We start from the raw sequence: 22,029 nt of genomic DNA on the forward strand, positions 1-22,029 counted from the left end.
GTCCCTTTCTTTTTCTCTTCTTCTGGGACCCCTATAATTCGAATGTTGGTGCGTTTAATGTTTCCCAGAGGTCTCTGAGACTGTCCTCAATTCTTTTCATTCTTTTTTCTTTATTCTGCTCTGCAGTAGTTATTTCCACTATTTTATCTTCCAGATCACTTATCTGTTCTTCTGCCTCAGTTATTCTGCTATTGATTCCTTCTAGAGGATTTTAAATTTCATTTATTGTGTTGTTCATCATTGTTAGTTTGCTCTTTAGTTCTTCTAGGTCCTTGTTAAACGTTTCTTATATTTTCTCCATTCTATTTCCAAGATTTTGGATCATCTTTACTATTATTACTCTGAATTCCTTTTCAGGTAGACTGCCTATTTCCTCTTCATTTGTTTGGTCTGGTGGGTTTTTACCTTGCTCCTTCAACTGCTGTGTGTTTCTCTGTCTTCTCATTTTGCTTAACTTACTGTGTTTGGGGTCTCCTTTTTACAGGCTGCAGGTTCATAGTTCCCATTGTTTTGGGTGTCTTCCCCTAGTGGCTAAGGTTGTTTCAGTGGGTTTTGTAGACTTCCTAATGGAGGGGACTGGTGCCCATGTTCTGATGGATGAGGGTGGATTTTGTCTTTCTGGTGGGCAGCACCGCATCCGGTGTGCTTTGGGGTGTCTGTGACCTTATTATGATTTTAGGCAGTCTCTCTGCTAATGGGTGGGGTTGTGTTCCTGTCTTGCTAGTTGTTTGGCATAAGGTGTCCAGCACTGTAGCTTGCTGGTCGTTGAGTGGAGCTGGGTCTTAGCCTTGAGATGGAGATCTCTGGGAGAGCTTTCCCCTTTTGATATTACATGGAGCCAGGAGCTCTCTGGTGGACCAATGTCCTGAACTCGGGTCTCCCACCTCAGAGGCACAGGCCTGATACCCGGCTGGAGCACCAAGAGCCTGTCAGCCACATGGCTTGGAAGAAAAGGGAGAAAAAAAGAAAGAAAGAAAAAATAATAAAATAAAATAAAGTTATTAAAATAAAAAATAAAGAAAATTATTAAAAATAAAAAAATTTTAAAGTAATTTTTAAAAAAGAGAGAAAGAAAGAAAAGAGCAGCCAAACCAAAAAAAATCCACCAATGATAATAAGTGCCAAAAACTATATTAAAAAAAAAAAAAGAAACTGACAGTCAGAACCCTAGGACAAATGGTAAAAGCAAAGCTATACAGACAAAATCACACAAAGTCCACCACCTAAATTTTGGGATGATTCGTTGTCTATTCAGGTTTTCCACAGATGCAGGGTACATCAAGTTGACTGTGGAGATTTAATCCGCGGCTCCTGTGGCTGCTGGGAGAGATTTCCCTTTCTCTTCTTTGTTTGCACAGCTCCTGGGGTTCAGCTGTGGATTTGGCCCCGCCTCTGCATGTAGGTCGTCTGAGGGCGTCTGTTCTTTGCTCAGACAGGACAGGGTTAAAGGAGCAGCTGATTCGCGGGCTCTGGCTCACTCAGGCCGGGGGAAGGGAGGGGTACGGATGCGGGGCGAGCCTGCGGCGGCAGAGGCCAGCAGGACGTTGCACCAGCCTGGGGCGCACCATGTGTTCTCCCGGGAAGTTGTCCCTGGATCACGGGACCCTGGCAGTGGCGGGTTGCACAGGCTCCCGGGAGGGGCGGTGTGGATAGTGACCTGTGCTCGCACACAGGCTTCTTGGTGGCGGCAGCAGCAGCCTTAGCGTCTCATGCCTGTCTCTGGGGTCCGCGCTGATTGCCGCGGCTCGTGCCCGTCTCTGGAGCTTGTTTAAGCGGCGCCCTTAATCCCCTCTCCTCACGCACCAGGCAGCAAAGAGGCAAGAAAAAGTCTCTGCCTCTTCGGCAGCTGCAGACTTTTTCCCCGACTCCCTCCCGGCTAGCCGTGGCGCACTAGCCCCCTTCAGGCTGTGTTCACACCGCCAACCCCAGTCCTCTCCCTGGGATCCAACCTCTGAAGCCCGAGCCTCAGCTCCCCGCCCCCGCCCGCCCCGGCAGGTGAGCAAACAAGCCTCTCGGGCTGGTGAGTGCTGGTCGGCGCCGAGCCTCTGTGCGGGAATCTCTCCGCTTTGCCCTCCGCACCCCCGTTGCTGCGCTCTCCTCCGTGGCTCTGAAGCTCCCCCCCTCTGCCACCCGCAGTCTCCGCCCACGAAGGGGCTTCCTAGTGTGTGGAAACCTTTCCTCCTTCACAGCTCCCTCCCACTGGTGCAGGTCCCCTCCCTATTCTTTTGTCTCTTTTCTTTTGCCCTACCCAGGTACGTGGGGAGTTTCTTGCCTTTTGGGAGGTCTGAGGTTTTCTGCCAGCGTTCAGTAGGTGTTCTGTAGGAGTTGTTCCACATGTAGATGTATTTCTGATGTATTTGTGGGGAGGAAGGTGATCTCCACGTCTTACGCCTCCGCCATCTTGAAGGTCTCCCCCATTTTCCGTTTTTTTCCAAACTGTACAAGTTGACAGAATTTATTATAAAAGTGAGGTGCGTTTACAAAAGCAAACACCACAAGAGCTATTTAAAAGGATAAAGAACACAGTTTAAAACCACTGAGACAGTTTGGAGACCAACAAAATAATGTATGAGGTAGTTTTAAATACATCAAGGAGGTAAAAAAGGACATTAATAATCTTGATTCCTGAGTATGAGAATATAAACACTACAGAGAATTTGCCCCAACATCTGGTAACCTGGACAATTTTATAAAAATCAGAATTGGTTTGAAGTCAGATGGGTAAGACCAACTGCTGTTAATGTGATTACTTTTTTCTCATTATGCCTAGGACTAGACTAGACTTCAGGTTTTAGCTTCCCATAAGCACTACCACGTAATGACAAATGTATTTTAAAATTAAAAATTAGAATACATTTTTATTGGGATGTAGTAGCTTTACAGATTACCAAACTTGTGGACTGTTTTCCTCTACTTATTTTTTATTCAGTGGTCAATTTACTGTTCATTATTATAATAGCACCAGTATTACAGAATGAGCTCACCACACCTAACTGTTATGCTGTAAATTGAAGTTAAATTGCTAACTCCCATCAGATGCTAATTAAACTGATTATCACTGATTTTATGTAGCACATTGTGCTTTAAATATATATGCCTGGGATACCCAGCAGATGAATTGCTACTTATAGATACTAATAATGAGGATGCTGGTTATTTTTTCAACTTTAATTAACAGGTGTAATACCCACTTGCAAAGATATCATTAAATTGTATCCAAGATTTATAGAATTTATAATACAAAGTTGGTTATTTAATATTCCTTTTATAGGTTGACCTTTTCAAAATGCAGTTTAATATTTAAGCATAAAACCACTGAGTTTTCAAAACTTTGTTGCCTTAGCTCACCTCAAAACCTATTTCCTCTGTGAATTGTTTCTGTTTTATTGAAATGAAAAACATTTCACTAATGCCACTATACCAACGGCACAAACAAAACAAAAGTGTGTGACTTCTGGTTTCTGGTCCAAATGTAAGAAGCTTAGAAGTAGCCACTCCTTCCTAAAGGCAAGTGAAAAGCTGAACAAACTGAAAAATAAACAACTCTTCTTAGATCTGTCAAAAAGACCTCTCACAGGGCAAACTCTTGCCCACCAAATTGAAGAGAGAGACAGGCAGATACAGAGACTCACAACTTACTCAAGCAGAAATCCATAAGCAGAAATCTCCTTGGGAACCAGTAATATGGTAGAAAAACCTAAACTGTAATTGATGAATTGCTGGAAGCTCAGGGAGTACAAGACTGCGAGTTAAAAGCTCTAAGGGTACACAGACCTATAGGGACCTCCCACTTTCATGCGTCTTACCTCCAGGAGCTCTACCAGGTTCTCATAATGAATAATCAGAGACAGATTCCCTCCTGCTTCTGGCAAAGGTAGGGGGATAGTGGCCATTTTAAAATACACTGGAGCATTCTGTTCTTCTTAACAAGAACTTCCCTCAGAAGAAACTATTTTACCAGATCCTAACCTACCGAGAGAAGGAAATATACAACTTCAGCCCCACCTAGCCATCCTGTCCCACCCAGGGTGTGTGGAAGTGGAGATTAAGAAGGTATGAAGTTCACAGTCCAGAGACCTAAGCTCACCGAAAGACTGGGACCTAATCACAGACTTTAAAATCTGTCGATTAACTCCCACAGTTTACCACTATATTGCTAAAGGCCTTTTAAAGCAGATTCTTTCATGAAATACATCATGTCCACTTTTCAACAATAAAAAAAATTATGAGGCATACTAAAAGGTGAAAAACACAGTCTGAGGAGATTAAACAAGTGTCAGAGTCAGAATAAAATATGGCAGGGATGTTGGAATTATAAGGCCAGGAATTTAAAAAAAAAACAAAAAGGGCTTCCCTGGTGGCGCAGTGGTTCAGAGTCTGCCTGCCAATGCGGGGGACACGGGTTCGAGTCCTGGTCTGGGAGGATCCCACATGCCGCGGAGCGGCTAGGCCCGTGAGCCACAGCTACTGAGCCTGCGCGTCTGGAGTCTGTGCTCCGCAACAAGAGAGGCCGCGATAGTGAGAGGCCCGCACACCGCGATGAGGAGTGGCCCCCACTTGCCGCAACTAGAGAAAGCCCTCGCACAGAAACGAAGACCCAACATAGTAATCAATCAATCAATAAATCTTTAAAAAAACAAAAAACAAAAAAAACAAAAAACCTGCAATTAACATGCTAAGGGCTTTAGTAGAAAAAAGTAGGCAACATGTAAGAACAGATGGATAATGTAAACAGAGAGGTGGAAATTCTAAAAAAGAATAAAAAAGAAATGTCAGAAATCAAAAACACTGTAGCAGAAATGAAGAAAGACTTTGATAGGCTCATTAGCATACTGGACATAACTGAGGAAAGAATCTCTGCATTTAAGGATATGACAGTAGAAACTTCCAAAAGATGAAAAGGAAAGCAAAGACTGAAAAAACCCCAGAACAGAATATTCAATACTCATGGGACAACTACAAAAGGTGTAACATGCATGTAGTGGGAATACCAGAAGGAGAAGGAAGAGAAAGAGGAACAGGAGAAGTATTTGCAGCAATAATGACTGAGAAGTTCCCCAAATTAATGTCAGACACCAAACCATGTATCCAAGAAGCTTAAAGAATATCAAGTAGGATAAATGCTTAAAATACTACCCCTAGGCATATCATGTTCAAACTTTAGAAAATCAAAGACAAAGAAAAAATCTTGAAAGAAGCCATAGGATAGAAACACCTTACCTACAGAGGAGCAAAAACAAGATTTACATCAACTTCTCCTTAGAAAACACACAAGCAAAAACTGGAGTGAAATATTCAAAGTGTTGAGAGAAAAAAAACACCAACCTAGAATCCTGTACTCTCTGAAATTATCCTTTAAAGTGAAGGAGAAATAAAGATTTTTCAGACAAGCAAAAATTGAGGGAATTTGTTGCCAGTAGACCTACCTTGCAAGAAATGTTAAAAAAAGTTCTTAGAGAGAAGCAAAATGATATAGGTCAGAAACTCAGATCTACATAAAGAAAGAGCATCAGAGAAGAATAAAGTGAAAGTAAAATAAAAGCTTTTGTTTTTCTTATTTTTAATTGATCTAATAGAAAACAGTTTATTCAAAATAATAACAATATATTAAATTTTGTATACTTATGTGTATGCTTATGTGTAAGTGAAATGGGTGACAGCAACAATACAAAGAATGAGAGGAATTAGAATTATTTTGTTATTATAAGGTACTTGCACTACTGTGAAGTGATATAGTGTTATTTGAAAATGGACTTGGATTACTTGTAAATGTATATTGCAAACTCTAGGTCACACACTAAAAAGTTTTAAAAAGTATAATGGATATGCTAAAAAAGGAAATAAAATAGAATCATATAAAATGCTCTGTGAAAACCACAAAGGTAGAAAAAGAGTAGAAGGCAAAAACAGAAATAAAAAACAAGGACAACAAAGAGAAAACAATAACAAATATGGTAGATATTAATCCAACTATATCAGTAATTACTTTGGACATCAGTGGTTTACATGCATCAATTAAAAGACAGAGATTGTCAAAGTGGATAAAAAACAAGACCCAACTATATGTTGTCTATAAGAAACTCACTTTAAATAGAAAGATTATACTTATATAGCTATATACTATGTAATATATAAATTCAAAGTAAATGAATGGAGAAAGATATACCATACTCACACTAATCAATAGAAAGTGGGAGTAGCTATATTAATTTTCAACAGAGTGAACTTCAGTCAAGGAAAGTTATCAGCGATAAAGAGAGGCATTACATAATGAGAAAGGAGTCAATTCTCCAAGACATAACAATCTGTTTTCTTTTTTAATAGATCGTTATTGGAGTATAATTGCTTCACAATACTGTGTTAGTTTCTATTGTAGAACAAAGTGAATCAATCTTTAACATGTATGCGTCTAACTATAGAATATATGAGGCAAAACTGCTAGAATTTCAAGGAGAAATAGATGAATCCACTATTATAGTTGCAGACTTTAACATCCCTGCATCAGAAGTGGAAAGATCCAGCAGGCAGAAAATCACTAAGGACATAGCTGAACTCAAGAGTACTAACCATTGACTGGATATAATTGACATCTATAGGGTACTCCATTCGACAGTAGTAGAATGTACATTTTTCTCAAGTTTACAGGGAACAGTCACCAATATTCTGGGCAATAAAACACATCTTAACAAGTTTAAAAGTATAGAAATCATACACTGTATTTTCTCATATCACAGTGAATTTAAACTAGAAATCAATAAAAGAAAGATAGCATGAAATCCCAAAATACTTGGAGATTAAATAACATACTTCTAAATAATACATGAATCAAAGAGGAAAATTCAAGAGCAATTAAGAAATATTTTAAACTAAATGCAAACAAAAATACAGCTTATCAAAATTTATGGGATGCAGTGAAAGAAGTGTTTAGAGGGAAATGTATAGCATTGAATGAGCAGGCTAAAAAAGAAAAAATATCTAAAATCAATAATCTAAGATCCCACATTAGGAAATTTGAAAAAGAAGAGCAAATTAAATGCAAAGTAACCAAAAGAAAATAAATAATAAATTAGAGCAGAAATCAATGAAATTGAAAGTAGGAAATCAACAGAGAAAATCAGCAAAACCAAAAGCTTTGAAAATATTGGTTGTTTGAAAATACCAATAAAAGCAATAAGCTTCTAGTGAGACTAAGAAAAAGAGAAAGACACAAATGACCAATATCAGAAATGAAAGATGAATATCACTAAAGAGCCCGTGGACATAAAAAGATAATAAATGAATATTATAAACAATTCTGTGCCCACAAATTTGATAACCTAGATTAAATGGACCAATTTCTTGACACAATTCGACAAAACTCACACAAGAAGAAACAGACAATCTGAATAGGCCTACATCTATTAAATGAATTGAATCAATAATTAACAATCTTCCAAAACAAAGCACGAGGCTCACATGGGCTCATTGGTGAATTCTACCAAATATTTAATGAAGAAATTATACCAATTCTTACAATCTCATCCAAAAGACAGAAGCAGAGGGAATATTTCCTAACTCACTGTATGAGGCCAGCTTTACCCAGACAAAGACAAGAAAAGGAAACTACTACAGACAAATAAATATCTCTTATGAACATAAATGAAAAAAATTTCAACAAAATATTAGCAAATTGAATCCAACAATGCATAAAAATAATTATACACCATGACCAAGTGGGATTTAACCCAGATACACAAAGCTGGTTCAACATTTGAAAATCAATTAATCAATTAATGTAATCCATCACTTCAAAGCTGAAGAAGAAAAATCACATAATCATATCAATGGATGCAAAAAGGCATTTGACAAAATACAACACCCATTCATGATAAATCTTTCAGCAAACTAGGAATAAAGAAGAACTTCCTTAACTTGATAAAAGAACAACTACACAAAACCTACAACTAATATCATACTTAATGGTGAGAAACTCGAAGATTTCTCACTAAGATCATGAACAAACCAAGGATGTCCCCTTTCACATATGCTTTACATCACCTTCTAGAAGTCCTAGAAAATCCGGTAGGACATGAAAGGAAGTTAAAATATACATGTTGGAAAGGAAGAAATAAAACTTTGTTCAGATGATTTAATTGTCTATGTAGAAAATCTGAGAGAGAGAATATTTAGTTTTGTTAAAAAATCACCTGTCGTGGGAGGGAGGGAGACGCAAGAGGGAAGAGATATGGGAACATATGTATATGTATAACTGATTCACTTTGTTATAAAGCAGAAACTAACACACCATTGTAAAGCAATTATACTCCAATAAAGATGTTAAAAAAAAAAAACACACCTGTCTTCCAAAGGGGATGAGCCATTTTGCATTCCTACCAGCAATAAATAAAAGTTCCTGTTGCTCCACATCCTCACTAGTATTTGGAATTGTCAGTGTTTCAGCTTTTGGTCATTCTAATAGATGTGTAGTGGTATTTCATTATTGTTTTAATTTCAAATTCCCTAATAACATATGATATTGAGCACTTTTCATATGTTTAACTGACATCTCTGTATCTTCTTTGGTGAAGTCCCTGTTCAGATTTTTTTGCCCAGTTTTTAATTGCGTCATTTGTTTTTTATTGTTGAGTTTTATGAGTTCTTTCTTCATGAGTTTTTAAAATCACATTTGATGGTTTAAGCAAAAATTATGGTGCTGTCTGATGTATGCTCAAAGTATGTAGAAAAACTAATTAAGAAAATTACATTTTAAAAGTGGGCAGGGTAAAAGGACCTAAATGGAAGTAATTTTCTACACTTTACTCAAAGTTGTAAAATGTCAATACCAGTAGACTGTGGTGTATGTAGACTGTGATGGTAGATATATATGTATTTACTTTAATACCTACAGTCAACACTGAAAAACTATACAATGATATATACTTAAAAAACTGTAAATAAAGAAAATGAAACTCTAAAAAACATTCAAGTAATCCATAAGAAGGAAAGGAAAAGGAAACAGAGGATGAGAAACAGAGGGAACAAATAGAAAACAAATAATAAAATAGAAGACATCTCCTAATATATCAACAATTGCATTAATTTTAACTGTTCTAAATATATTAATTAAATGACAGTAATTAGTGGGCTGGATTTAAAAATGATTAAATTATATGATGTCTACAAGAAACTTCCTTCAAACATAATGATATAAGCAGATTAGAAGGACAGAAAAAAGATACACCATACAAAACTTAATTTTAAAAAAGAGTAGCTCTATTAATATCATGTAAAGTAGACTTCCGAGAAAAAAAAAATCAAACCAAAAACAAACAAACAAGCAACAACAACAAAAAAAACCCCACCAAAACCTTACCAACAACACAGAAGCATATTACAAGGGTCATTATACCAAGAAGACATAGTGATCCTACATGTGTATGCACCAAGCAACGGAGCATCAAAATACATGAAACAAGAACTAATAGAACTGAAAGGAAAAGAAGACAAATCATTTTAACTGGCAGTTTCAACACCCTATAACTGTTAAAGAAATTTAATTTGTAAATTAAAAACTTACAAAAAATAATCTCTTTAGACCCAGATGGCTTCAGTGGAGGAATCCACCAAACAATAAATAAGAATTGGGACCAACTCTACACAATCTCTTCTAGATAATAGAAGAGAAACTAACATTTTCCACCTCTTTTTATGAGGTCAGGATTATCCTGATATCAAGGTCAGACAAAAACAATACAGGAAGAAAGAAAGAGAGAGAGGCAAGGAGGAAGGGAGGGAGGGAGGGAGGAAGGAAGGAAGGAAGGAAGGAAGGAAGGGAAAGAAAGGAGGGAAGAAGAGAGAAAGAAAGGAAGGAAACTACAGATTAATATTTTTCATGAACTTAAATGCAAAAAATCCTCGACAAAATATGAACATTGTGAATCTAGCAATGTATAAAAAGAGTTCTTAAACATAACACCAAAACACAATTCATAAAAGAAATAATTGATAAATTGGATTTTATCAAAATTAAATTTTTCTGTCCTGTGAAAGACCTTATTAAAAGGATAAAAAGAAAAACTACAGCCTTGAAGAAAATATTTGCAAATCACATATCTGACAAATGACTTATACCTTTAAAATGTATAGAAAGAAGGATAAAGAATTAGCTTCACCGATCTTTATGTTATTTACACAGTTTTCTTACAGACTTACAGAACTCTGCACAATAGTAATGGCTACACTGTATTAAGTAATCAGGAAGGTAAGGTTCTGCCAACTGATAATCCTGGGATAGCAATATGTGATAGATTATTACAGTTAGAGTACCCCCAAAAAATCACACCTGTTTGTATTAACTCCATTATGTAGTCTTTTCCTACATTGACTCTGGGCTTAGCCATGTTGGCTTGGCCAATGAGACATCATGCAAAATGATGTCACATTCAGGCTGGCCCCATCTCTTCCTGCTTTTAGAACCCTGCTACATATGAAGCCAAGTTATCCTACTAGAGACAAATGGTCCAGCAGACAGCCAACACCAAAAAACAGACTTTTGAGTGAGGCTGTCTTAGACCATCAATCCCAAGAATAGTCACCAGATAGTATGCAGAATTAGCAGCAAAGGAACCAATAAAATGAATTGCCCATATTGCTGACCCAGAGAATGATAAAGAGGTAAAATAGTTGTTTTAGGTCACTAATTTTCACAGTGGTAGATTTCGCGACAACACATAACTGATACAGCTTATTATTACTAAATATTTAAATCTTACTTAAACTTAAGTAAGTGGGTTGACTCAATTATGTAATTGAGTACTTTCATTTCAACTCTAATTTTGAAAGCCCTTCATAATTATACACTCTAACTTTTTAAAATTTGAAGTTGTTCATGGTATTATGAGAATCACTGAAGAGAGTAACAGCATCAATGTAGCTGGTTTGGGAAATTGAATTTTGTGTGAATTTATTCAGAATCTACCTTACATAATGTATTTTTAATTTGCCAATAATGATTTTGGCTTCAAATTCTGCCTGCCTTCGGAATATCAAATGGCTAAAAACCAGCAAATTCAGAGTTTACTCAGAACCAATTAATGTAAGTTTTACCAATTATACCTTTATACAAAGTTCAAGTCTTGAACAATCGTGGACTGTGGACTGTTTTTCTTATCATCTTTTGAAATAGTTTAAAGAAGAAGAACCAATTGCCACATGTGGAGATCAACACTAAAAAGATTAAAATGTTCATCTGTCATTGTAATTTTGCCAAATAAGTTATTGAGTAATTTGTGGAATTTATTATTCAAGCTATTATTTAGGTCAATCTAGTAAGAACATTAATATGAAAAACATCTCCTTTTTCGCCATCTTAGCTACAATAAACTTTAAAATATGCCAATCTTCATGCTTTAGGGCATAATTTGGTTACCAGCTGGGGTCAGGAAGAAATTTTCTCCATAGTATAGTATTGCCAATTACCATAGGTGTAGAGAGAACAAGAGAAAGAGTCCAGGGGTTACACGGCCCTCTAAAGCATCTGGTATTGGATGCTTTCTGAGTGAGAATTCAGGATAAGATGAAACATTCAATTGTTCCTGTATGTCAATTTCGATATTCCTATGAGCTGCCAATATGACATTGCTGCCACTAGGGAGGGATTTCCTACAGAACAGATGTCACTTACAGTATTACGTGGACTATCTATCTCAACGAATAATTGCTTGGCACTTCTGCCCTATGGCAAGGGTCTGAAAATATGTCAGGGTGGGAACACACCATACAAGCAGATGGGCTTAGATAAAAGAAAGAGCAAGAGCATACTGAGTCTGAAATAGATACGTAAAAGCCAGATAGGGGCACTGAAGCAGATGTCTTTCCTCATCTTCAGCAACTGAAGCTCAAGATCAGAATTTTCCAGTTACTAGTTATTTAGAAGTTCTATTCTAAAATTTCTTTAGATGAGTATGTGTTACATAAGGCTCCAATTTACTGAAGTAAAGAAACCTTGCCTTTTTGGTATAAACTGCAATTTCCATTTGAAATGAATGCATTTTGCTTTAGGCCTGAAACTGATGTGAGACTCCCAACACCAGGGCCCGCTACTTCCACCCCTCCCCCGAAAAAAGAAAAAGGAAAAAACTAAGCTGGGATAAGAGGAGGGACACAAAGACTGACAATGAATGACAAAGGACAACTGAGATGGGACTTGCCTGAGAGAGACAGCAAGAGAGGGAAAAAAGTTCTTTTAAAATATCAATAAGAGAATCAAAGAAAGCAAGGTCCTTTTTCTGATAAAAGGGGAAAAGTTAATAACAGTGAAGAAAGAAGGCAATTGCAATATGCTCCAACTGTAATGGAAGAAAAGAAGATGAAGGTAGAATCAGAAAGTAACCATTTTAAATAAGTTTAACATATATGTAGCTTTCACAATTCAAGAATTAAAGTTTTAAAAATATTTAAACTATTTGCCTCCATAGCAGACCTGATTGACTATCCAAATAATTGGTTGGAAAAAGAGGAGGAATGTTTTTGTTCACAAGAACCAGCAAAGGAATTTTTACTTTTAAAATAGCATTGACTCCAGAAAAAAGCCTGGGTCTTGGGGCAGGGAACAATAATGAATATATTGTAAATTATTAACAAGCATTAATTGATATCTCAGAATTAGAAAATGCTCGAGGATGTTACGGATACATTTCTATGAGTATAATTAGACACAAGTAATAAGTGCTTTGAGAATTTTTTGGACAAAAATAATTTGGCCATTCAATAATGTCTGGAAACTGTGAGTCAACAGAACATTTGATCATGTGTTAGAGCAGATTCAAAGGTGATTCTTGAGGAAAATTCTAAGGCTTGCTTGCCTATATACCTTTGTAAGTAATTTAATCTTAAGAAATATAATTTTTATCATAAGATATTAATCCTACCACGTTCATCTGTTTTCAAAGTTTAATAACCCATCCACAATTGTTAATATGGAAAAACAGGATACAAGGTCCTTATTTGAGACTATAATCTCAAAATTTTCTTTTAGCTATAGTCCAGCTGACAAAAGTATAATGTAGGGGAAATTGCCTAAGGATCAATCATACACTATTCTGAGGCCACTTAAAGAGTTTGGACTTTATCTTAAAGGGAACGGGAAGCCACTGAAAAGCTTTTGTTGGGGTGTGTGCTTGGGAGAAGGGTACCACAGTCACATTTACACCACCATAGATCCCTGGGAATACATGGTGGGGAAAGATTGGAGGGTAACATGACAGCGAATAAGGACACCAATGTGGAGCACTGTAGTAATTAGACGAGAAATGATGATGACCTTGACTAGGGTTGTGGCTGCAGCAGTAGAGGAGTGGAGAGATTTGAAAACTATTTATGAGGGGGGCTCAAACAGGAATTTGCAATAACAGGGATGAAAGAGAGAGAGGACGGTAGGATGATCTCTGTTTTAAGGCTTGAGCAAGGGCATGGATAAATATTCCAGTTATGAAATACGAAACTCTGAAGAAGGAGCAGGGTCTTTGTTTGTTTTTTTTTTCTTTTTTGTGAATTCACTGGGAGACACTACTAATCCAGTTTAGGCCATATTAAGTTTGAAGAGGCATCTAGATAGAAGCAGTTGGATATTTGGATGTGTAGCTAAGAGGAGGGCTGTAAATTGAAGACAAATATTTTTAGGTAAGCAGGATTTACTTTATTGAAACCATGGTAGTGGATAAATTTGCCTGAGGATAATGTGAAAAATCAGAAGCAAAGAATCTCGAAAACACTTTTAAGGAAAAAGATTTATTAAACAAGTATTTTGCAAGCACCTACTCTGTTCTAGTCCCCAGAGCTCGATCTATCTCGATCTATAAAACAGATAAGGTGTATTCTCCCATGTAGCATACATTTTCAGGGGTTGAGCCAAACAACTAACCAGTAAACATATAAGAGCAAAACCCTCCAACATGATAAGTTAGGTATTTTCAGATACTCTGAGAAACTGTGTAGAAAATAAAAGAGCACATGGTGGTAACAAGTGCTTGGAACATGGTGGAACACTGAGGGAGGGATAAGAAGATGCAGCATGCAAAGGAAAGCAGGAGCCCTAAGGAAGGAGAGCAGCAATAGGAACAGGTCTTTTATGGGCAGAGGGAAACTATTGCAACTCAGAGCCAACCAAGAGGCAGAAAACGGAAAGTTAGTTTTATCTCTAATAAGGCCACCAAAAGTTTCTCTGCTAAAACTGCTGCTTATACAGTGTGCAATCAAACTGGACAAGTCTCAGAAAAGTTGTAGAAAGACAGTGCCTTGAATCTAAAGTCTAGAAAGTTAAAAGGAAAGCAAGGAGGGTTTGGGAACTGCTGAATCTAGTGAGCAAAAATGATTAAGAAAACACCGAGATAAGACCTTTCCTTAATATAGTTATATATTAATATCAAAAATGTAATTTGGAATGGAAATGTATACTATTCCTGCTTTTCTCGGTTATTCATGTTTGATATTTCACCCTCAGGATTAGTTACCACATCTAGACATCATGATTTATCTAGTGGAAGCTACTGAAATAATTAGCATCTGTATATCTGGGTTTACATATTTAAAAAATAATTTTTAATGATGATAGCTGTGTTGCCACTAAAACTTAGCTAAACAAAGTTATAGGTTGAGCACACATTATTTTAAAATTCTAATGAAAAAATATTTGGTTAATCCCCATGATGCATTCTCAAGTAGCTATGAGAAATTTGAAGAGTCCTTGAAATTTGAAATCATAATAATTTGAAGTCATAATAATTTATTAAAATCCTCAAAAAGAGACATACAAGGAAAAGTTGAAAAAGAACAACAGTATTCACATTTATGGAGGGAGATTATAAAGTTAAAGGTGACCAATTTTCTATGTTTCAAGATAAGCAAAAGGAAATTAGGTTAAAATTATAAGCCAATCATAGTGAAGAAGATTAATATTAAAACTTCTATGTATGCCACAATATATTACCCAGAAGGTTGTATAATTCTCTCTGCTTCATTACCTAAAATCAAGATAGGCCCTGAAAAGCAGGTATTGATTCATAAGAATCATAGTGCCAGACTATCTTATACTTGAGGTTTCCAAAGAAACAGGTCACTCTCACTCTTGTCCCCTTTGACTTCAGTGAGCCATTTTCCTCCATCAGTAAGCTTTTGAGCTATAAAGATATTTCATAGGGTTTTAGATGCTACTAGTCTCAGGTGTATAATAATTTTTATTCAGACAACACCATGGGGATTAGTTGTCTTCTTGAGACTCTTGCTTATGAAGTTGATCATAACTTGGATGAACTCAGCTTAAGCCACAGCTACCATCTTAGTTCATCCATTACTCATTATCAGTTAGTAGTAGCTGCATTTGCTCAGGTCCAACCATGCATTCCTCATTTTCATAACAAAAGGAAATACATGTTTGTGGAAAACGTGTCCTCACTCTGATCAAAAAATCTTGTTATAGACAGTGTATAGTTCTCACTTTATGTTTTCAGCTCCGCAGCTTCTGTAATTTCTGTCCCTTTCATCAACACTAGAGGCAGAGGGGTTTTTTAAGTATGTTAGGTGTAATACACAGGCCACTTGACATAATTTCTTTTTTAAGTCTGAGTCTTATTAGAAAAAAAAGAAGGGTTTTAAAAGGTTTTTGGAATAGATAACTTCAAAAGTTTGCTCAGCATAGATGTAAATGAAATCTATGTCTGGAGGAAATGAACAAATCCTACAGGTTATTTAACAAATTTAGAACATCCAAAGGACAACTAGAAAATGCTATCTAAGCATGGAAGATTTAGCAACTGATTCTGTAACTGGATTTCTGGTTTCTTACTCTTTTCACTTGTTCTCTAAGTTTTACCTCTGCCTCAGAGTCAGTATCCTTGATATACACCTCTTGTGGATTTTTCCTTTTTTTGTATGCCAAATCCTTTCCCTGCATCCCTCCTGTCCTACGACTCCAGAGAAAAGTAAAGGCAAATGCCAACACTGGAAAAATGAAGATGTAGGAAGTTCTTGGCAGATCAAGCAATGAGAAGTAATACATTTCCACCAAAAAAAAAAAAAAAAAATTATAGTAAGAGGACAAAGGGAGACAAGATGACAAACATGAGGGTTCTAATTCCCTGTTCTGGGACAAAACCATTTTTGTATATGCAGTGGAGAGTCAGAGAGAAGAAGAAACATAAAAAGAGGGATTTTTGCTCCATTTTCCATTTTATGATGGTGTTGAGTCACCACAGCATATCAGAAATGATGACAAATATTCCAGCAGGCCCCAGGCTCTGCGACTGAGGCCCAGGGTCCACTGGCATTGACCACTGCTGCTGCCCTTGCTGGAGGCAGACTGTGAATCCCATTAGCCACAGACTTGGCAATGGGAGCTAACAGGAAGCTTGGTTCTTAGGTCAAACCAGCTTCAAACGTTCCATACAAATTTGACAGACTTCAGCTAATGGACAAAATTAGACAAAGCCCCTCTACCCTGCAGAAGTGATTTAACAAATATAATCAGTTAGGCTGTTAACCAGTAGAGAATTAACTAGTGCAACGAGAACAGGTATGGCCTGTGTTAATAGCCACAAACTGGGATGACTGCCTGGCTCATAGTAATTTCTGGAGCCATGTTTGTAAAGCACCCCCTCCCCATTCTAATAATATACTATCCCTTCCATCTCTCCCTACAGCCACAAAAGTGAATACCTGACTAATGAAAACTGATCATAGCATCACCATCACCTTAATGACCAGGCCAAGGGATCACATGCCGCGGAGCAACTAAGCTCGTGCTCCACAGCTACTGAGCCTGCGCTCTAGAACCCGCGAGCCACAACTACTGAAGCCCGTGCACCCAGAGCCCGTGCTCCGGAACAAGAGAATCGACTGCAATGAGAAGTCCCCGCACCGCAAGGAAGAGTGGCCCCCGCTCACCGCAGCTACAAAAAGCCTGCACGCAGCAACGAAGACCCAACACAGACAAAAATAGAATAAATAAAATTTAAAAAAAAAAAAGGCTGGGATCCCAAATGTGATCCCAGCAAATCTTTATCTGGAATTTTTCACACTAGAGACAAGTAACATAAGCCCCCATTTTCCTAGGTGACAAGTTGTGAGGATGCAGGCCTAAAGGGAATGAAGCCCACACCGTGTGCTACAAGGAGGAGCTGGTCTGAGAACAAAGACAATATGCAGAGAAAAGCACAGATGAGAAATAGACACTTCTTAACCATATTTGAAGTTTCCTAACGGTATTCAAAGTCCTGGTTCCAGTCACCCCTGATATCTGCTATCCTTCCTAGTAATAGGGGTCAACGAATTCTCTTTGTGACTTAATCTACTTCCAGCTGGGTTGTTCTTACTGAACATCATCTGAGTCTTCACTAATAAAGCTAGTGAGAAAGTGGGTAAACCCCAACCAGATGGACAAATAATAACTGCCAACACTGTAATGGTCATAGAACAATAACATTTTTTCTAATTCTGCAACTTTGAGCTAATTTCTTAAAATCTCTGAGCCTCAGTATATTATCTGGAAAATAGGGCTTACAGCTACTCTACTGGATTATTGAAAAATTAAGAATAATGTTGTAAAGTATTAGCATAATGGCTTTCCATGGCACTTCTTAAAAAGTGCTAAAAATTTATTTTTCTGAAAGTGAGGATGTGAGGATAATGATGAAGATGACCCTGAAAAGATAAAGATTACAGGACTCAGAATCTTATGTGATTTTTCTATTAAAAGCATGCCTGATCAAACATATTTTAGTAAAAAAAGTTACAGGAACTGAAAAGAAAAATGTAACATAGTCAGAGATAATTATAAACAAAACATCTCCATTACCTTAAGAAGCAATGATTTTAAAAGCTTAATTTACAACAAATAAGCATTCATGGTCAAAAGTTTACTAGAGGTTAATGAAATAGTCTTACTTTTAAGAATAGGTTTAATATAAAAACAAGCAAATGTGATTGATATAGCTATTCCCTGAGAATGGATATAACAATACTTTTAGGCCCAACCCAAATGCCTCCATAATAATAAAGCCTTCCATGACTTCAGCAAACCTATGTACAATTACTAGACACCATACCTATGGTATTTAGTCTTTCTTTCATTGTATTGATATTTATTTATTTACCTTCTACATTATAAAACCTACATAGCAAGGTCTCTCTTTTTCATATTTGTACCCTATAATTATAGCTCAAGAACTTGGTCAAAAGTAGCTGCTCAAAGTATTAAATTAAACTGAACTCTAGAAGTTTACTGGGAGTCAGAAGAAATGGTTTCCTATCTTGCCTCTGTCATTCACTCAGTGTGTTCCCTTAAAAAAGTCAATAGCCTTACAGTCATATACTCACTGCAGTGGACTTCAAAGTTAGGTACTCTAACCTCCTACTCCAGTGCAAAAATCCCCTCTAAAATACATTTGCTCGAAATTGAGTTATTTGTAGTGAGGTGGATGGACCTAGAGTCTGTCATAGAGAGTGAAGTAAGTCAGAAAGAGAAAAACAAATACCGTATGCTAACACATATATATGGAATCTAAAATAAAAAAAAAAATGGTTCTGAAGAACCTAGGGACAGGACAGGAATAAAGACGCAGACATAGAGAATGAACTTGAGGACACAGGGAGGGGGAAGGGTAAGCTGGGATGAAGTGAGAGAGTGGCATGGACATATATACACTACCAAATGTAAAATGGATAGCTAGTGGGAAGCAGCCACATACCACAGGGAGATCAGCTCAGTGCTTTGTGACCACCTAGAGGGGTGGGATAAGGAGGGTGGGAGGGAGACGCAAGAAGGAGGAGATATGGGGATATATGTATATGTATAGCTGACTCACTTTGTTATAAAGCAGAAACTAACACACCATTGTAAAGCAATTATACTCCAATAAAAAATAAAATAAAATAAAATACGTTTGCACACTCAGATAGACCCTCTACAAAAAAGTAATCTTCAATGAAGTTCATAACCACTTTTTGGCATAATTATTATCTCTCACGTTGAACAACTCAACAAAGCAATGCTTTAAAAGACCCATTATCACAGAGTCAGCGAGAGATCCAGAATTCCAACTCAAAGATGGCATCCTTTCTTTACACTCTAGCACTTACTTGTGTTTTAAAGTCTTAGAATGACTTTAGAAAGCTTATCATTCTTAATAATCTTCCTACTTACATGGCACACCTCACTGATTGGTTTAGATAGTCAAATGAGATGATATGAAACTTCTCTGTATAGTATAAAATGCCATATTATTATCTTAATGATGATGTTGATTATAATGATGATGATAGGAAAGAGAAAATTATGTACTTTGGACGTTTTGTTGCTCTAATATTTACATGCTGTTAAATGAACCACTTGCTGGGTATTGAGAGGAAGTTCTGGATTTATATCCTTACTTTGTCTTCAACTTTTGAGTACAATTAAAATGTATGAATTAAAAAGTAGGTGATTACCCACTATATTTACTTAGAAATTATGGTTATTATGTAAACAGATATGTACCTTGGAAAAGGGTGGTAACTGGCTTGAAGAAATTTCTGGTCTTACTGGGAAAAGTCTCTGAAACATTGGTTTGTATGAAAATTGCATGTGGAATTGTGTGTGCTGGGTCCTGGCTTCCTGGCTGAGTTGAAGTCTCCTCTCCTTTTCTCCTAATTGTTCTTTCAGTTTAAATTGGAATCCGATTAAAGCTTGTAACATATTTTTCTTCTTTTCTTTTCACTATTAATGATTTGAAAAAAAAGAAGCTCTCCAAAAAACACGCAAAAAATTATTTTCTTTCATCACCTGAGATTACATATTGTAAAATAATCTAGTAAATGATAAGGGAAGCATCTGAAATAGAAAAACAAATTCATTCTTTAATGGTTACGGTTCACCCATAATACAATTCTTAATGTTCAAGTTAAAAAAAAAAAAGATGAGAAGAAACAGTTGGCATTCAGCTAACAATTGTGTTTGGAGATTTGTGCCTGACTTTGTTATTCTGAGCAAAGCCAGGTACCAGTCTCTTGGGATTATGTACAAAGGCAAGAAAAAAAGTGGACATGTACAAACCTCAAAGGTGACTGCTGGGTTAATAAAACAGCCTGTTTTCTGTTCACCCACTCTTGCTCTCAGTGTGCAAGTATATTAAAATATGTCAAAAGGAAAACCATTCGCTGTGCAAAAATAATTCAACTACAAGTCACAATTTCCAGCTGCAGGAGTACCTCAGTGCATTTAAGTGCACTAACAAGTGACCCATACATCTCCCTGGATGAAAGTTGTATCCTCATTAAAGGAGAAACAAACACAAAATAGGAACAACTGTCACATAGAAAAACAGACCACAATAGATGCCGCATTTCCCTCAGTATGTTTCTGACTTGAGCTATCACAGACTGAAGAGCAGTGCTGTCCTAGAAGTCACCTCGTAAAAAGCTATGAAAGTAAAACGAGGAAGCTGCTAGAGGAACTGAATGTGTATCTGGAAAAACATTTTTTCTTTCTAGTCTCTATAAAATCTCTCGCCACATAAGACATTGTAATAATGTGAAGTGGCTGGATTAAACAAACGTAGCCCAGGGAATTTAGAATTAATGCTCTAACATTATCTTTAAATAACCCCTCTTAGATAAAGTCTGGTTTAAGCATTCACAAGATATCATACCAACCTTTGCTTTTCTGATTTTTCTCTAGAGAACTATATCATTAATATGAATCTGCAAAAGAAAAAAGAAAAAAAAGAGGTTAATGTTGTTCAACTCTAATAATACTGTTCTTATTTGATTAGTATGTTGCATATTACTGTAAGGCAAAAATAAACATTGGATGCTCAGTGTGATAGCACCAGTCCTCAGCACAGCAGGATATATTTTTTAAAAGCATATGCCTTCAAAAAGCAGATAATAATCTGGAACAATAAGGGAACAATATTGCAGAAAACGTAACTAATTACAAAACCTGGTACCAACAATTATTTCAAAGCTGGGTAAGGCTCTCCTCTTGTATACAGGGACATCTTTGCTCAACGATTTTCGTAGCAGTTACCGGATATTATTGCAATTGCCTACTTACTCTGCTGTGATTCTCATACTAGAATGCAAGCTCTTCGAAGGCAAGATTTCTTATGTCACTTTTTTATGTTTTAAGAACCCCCATCTCACACAGCCCCTGGCACGTAATAGTAATTGAATAATTATTAATTCGTTGGGTGGTTAACTTATTAAATACAGTTGTGCGGTTGACAATTTGTGTCCCCTTTTGAACTACCAACCCTTTCCTGGAAGACAGCAGAAGAATTGTAAAGGGAAGGTGGATCTAGGAAGACATCAACAATTTCTGTGAAAACTTACAGTCCAGAAACAATGGATATACATATAGAAGAGCAGAACTACTCAACTCTGAACTATGCTTTAAACTCGAATATACAGAGCCATTATTAAAATGAAATTGAAGCCCAGTATAGGAGGAAAGATAATAAGGGGTCAGCAAACCAATCTAAATAAATTAAACTGTCCAGGCCCAGAACAACTATGTAAGCTTAGAACAAGGAAAGTATGTGAGGAACCTAAGTTAATGATAAGAATAACTTATTAAAAATGGGAAATGATACATTCAGATACCAAGAACTAGTGAGCTTGATTTTTAGCCCCCGTGAAATTCAAAGCAGATTATTAAACATATAGTCTAGGAAGTCATGAAAAATAAAGAGGAATTCACTAGGAGAATTTAGTATTGCATAAAGTCAAAAGAGTATTGTATGAAAACAAAAGTTCTAGGTTCATGTTCTATATGTGTACCCCGGTTACTTTAGTGATTTCTCTTTTTTCTTATTTGTTGTGGGATAAATTGTGTCCCCCTCAAAAATCTGTTGAAGTCCTCACTTCTGGTACCTGTAAATATGACCTTATTTTGAAACACTGTCTTTGCAGATGTAATTAAGTTGCAAGTTAAGATAAAGTCATACTGGAGGAGTCTACATGTCTGGTGACCTGAAAGGAAGAGGAGAAGAGACACGGAGAAGACAGACACACCCGGAA

General features: G+C 36.7%; 1 protein-coding gene across 1 annotated transcript in view; it reads right to left on the reverse strand.

Annotated features, from left to right (window-relative positions):
- The window catches only part of TFEC (transcription factor EC), a 141,952-nt gene extending 122,247 nt beyond the window's left edge, over window positions 1–19,705 (reverse strand). Inside the window, exon 1 of the mRNA XM_068550060.1 lies at window positions 19,508–19,705. Coding sequence (XP_068406161.1) covers window positions 19,508–19,705 — 198 coding nt within the window. The remainder of the gene's footprint in view (window positions 1–19,507) is intronic.
- Between the last annotated feature and the right edge of the window lie 2,324 nt (window positions 19,706–22,029).

This window comes from Eschrichtius robustus, chromosome 8 (genome assembly GCF_028021215.1).
Source record: "Eschrichtius robustus isolate mEscRob2 chromosome 8, mEscRob2.pri, whole genome shotgun sequence".
Lineage (NCBI taxonomy): Eukaryota > Metazoa > Chordata > Mammalia > Artiodactyla > Eschrichtiidae > Eschrichtius > Eschrichtius robustus.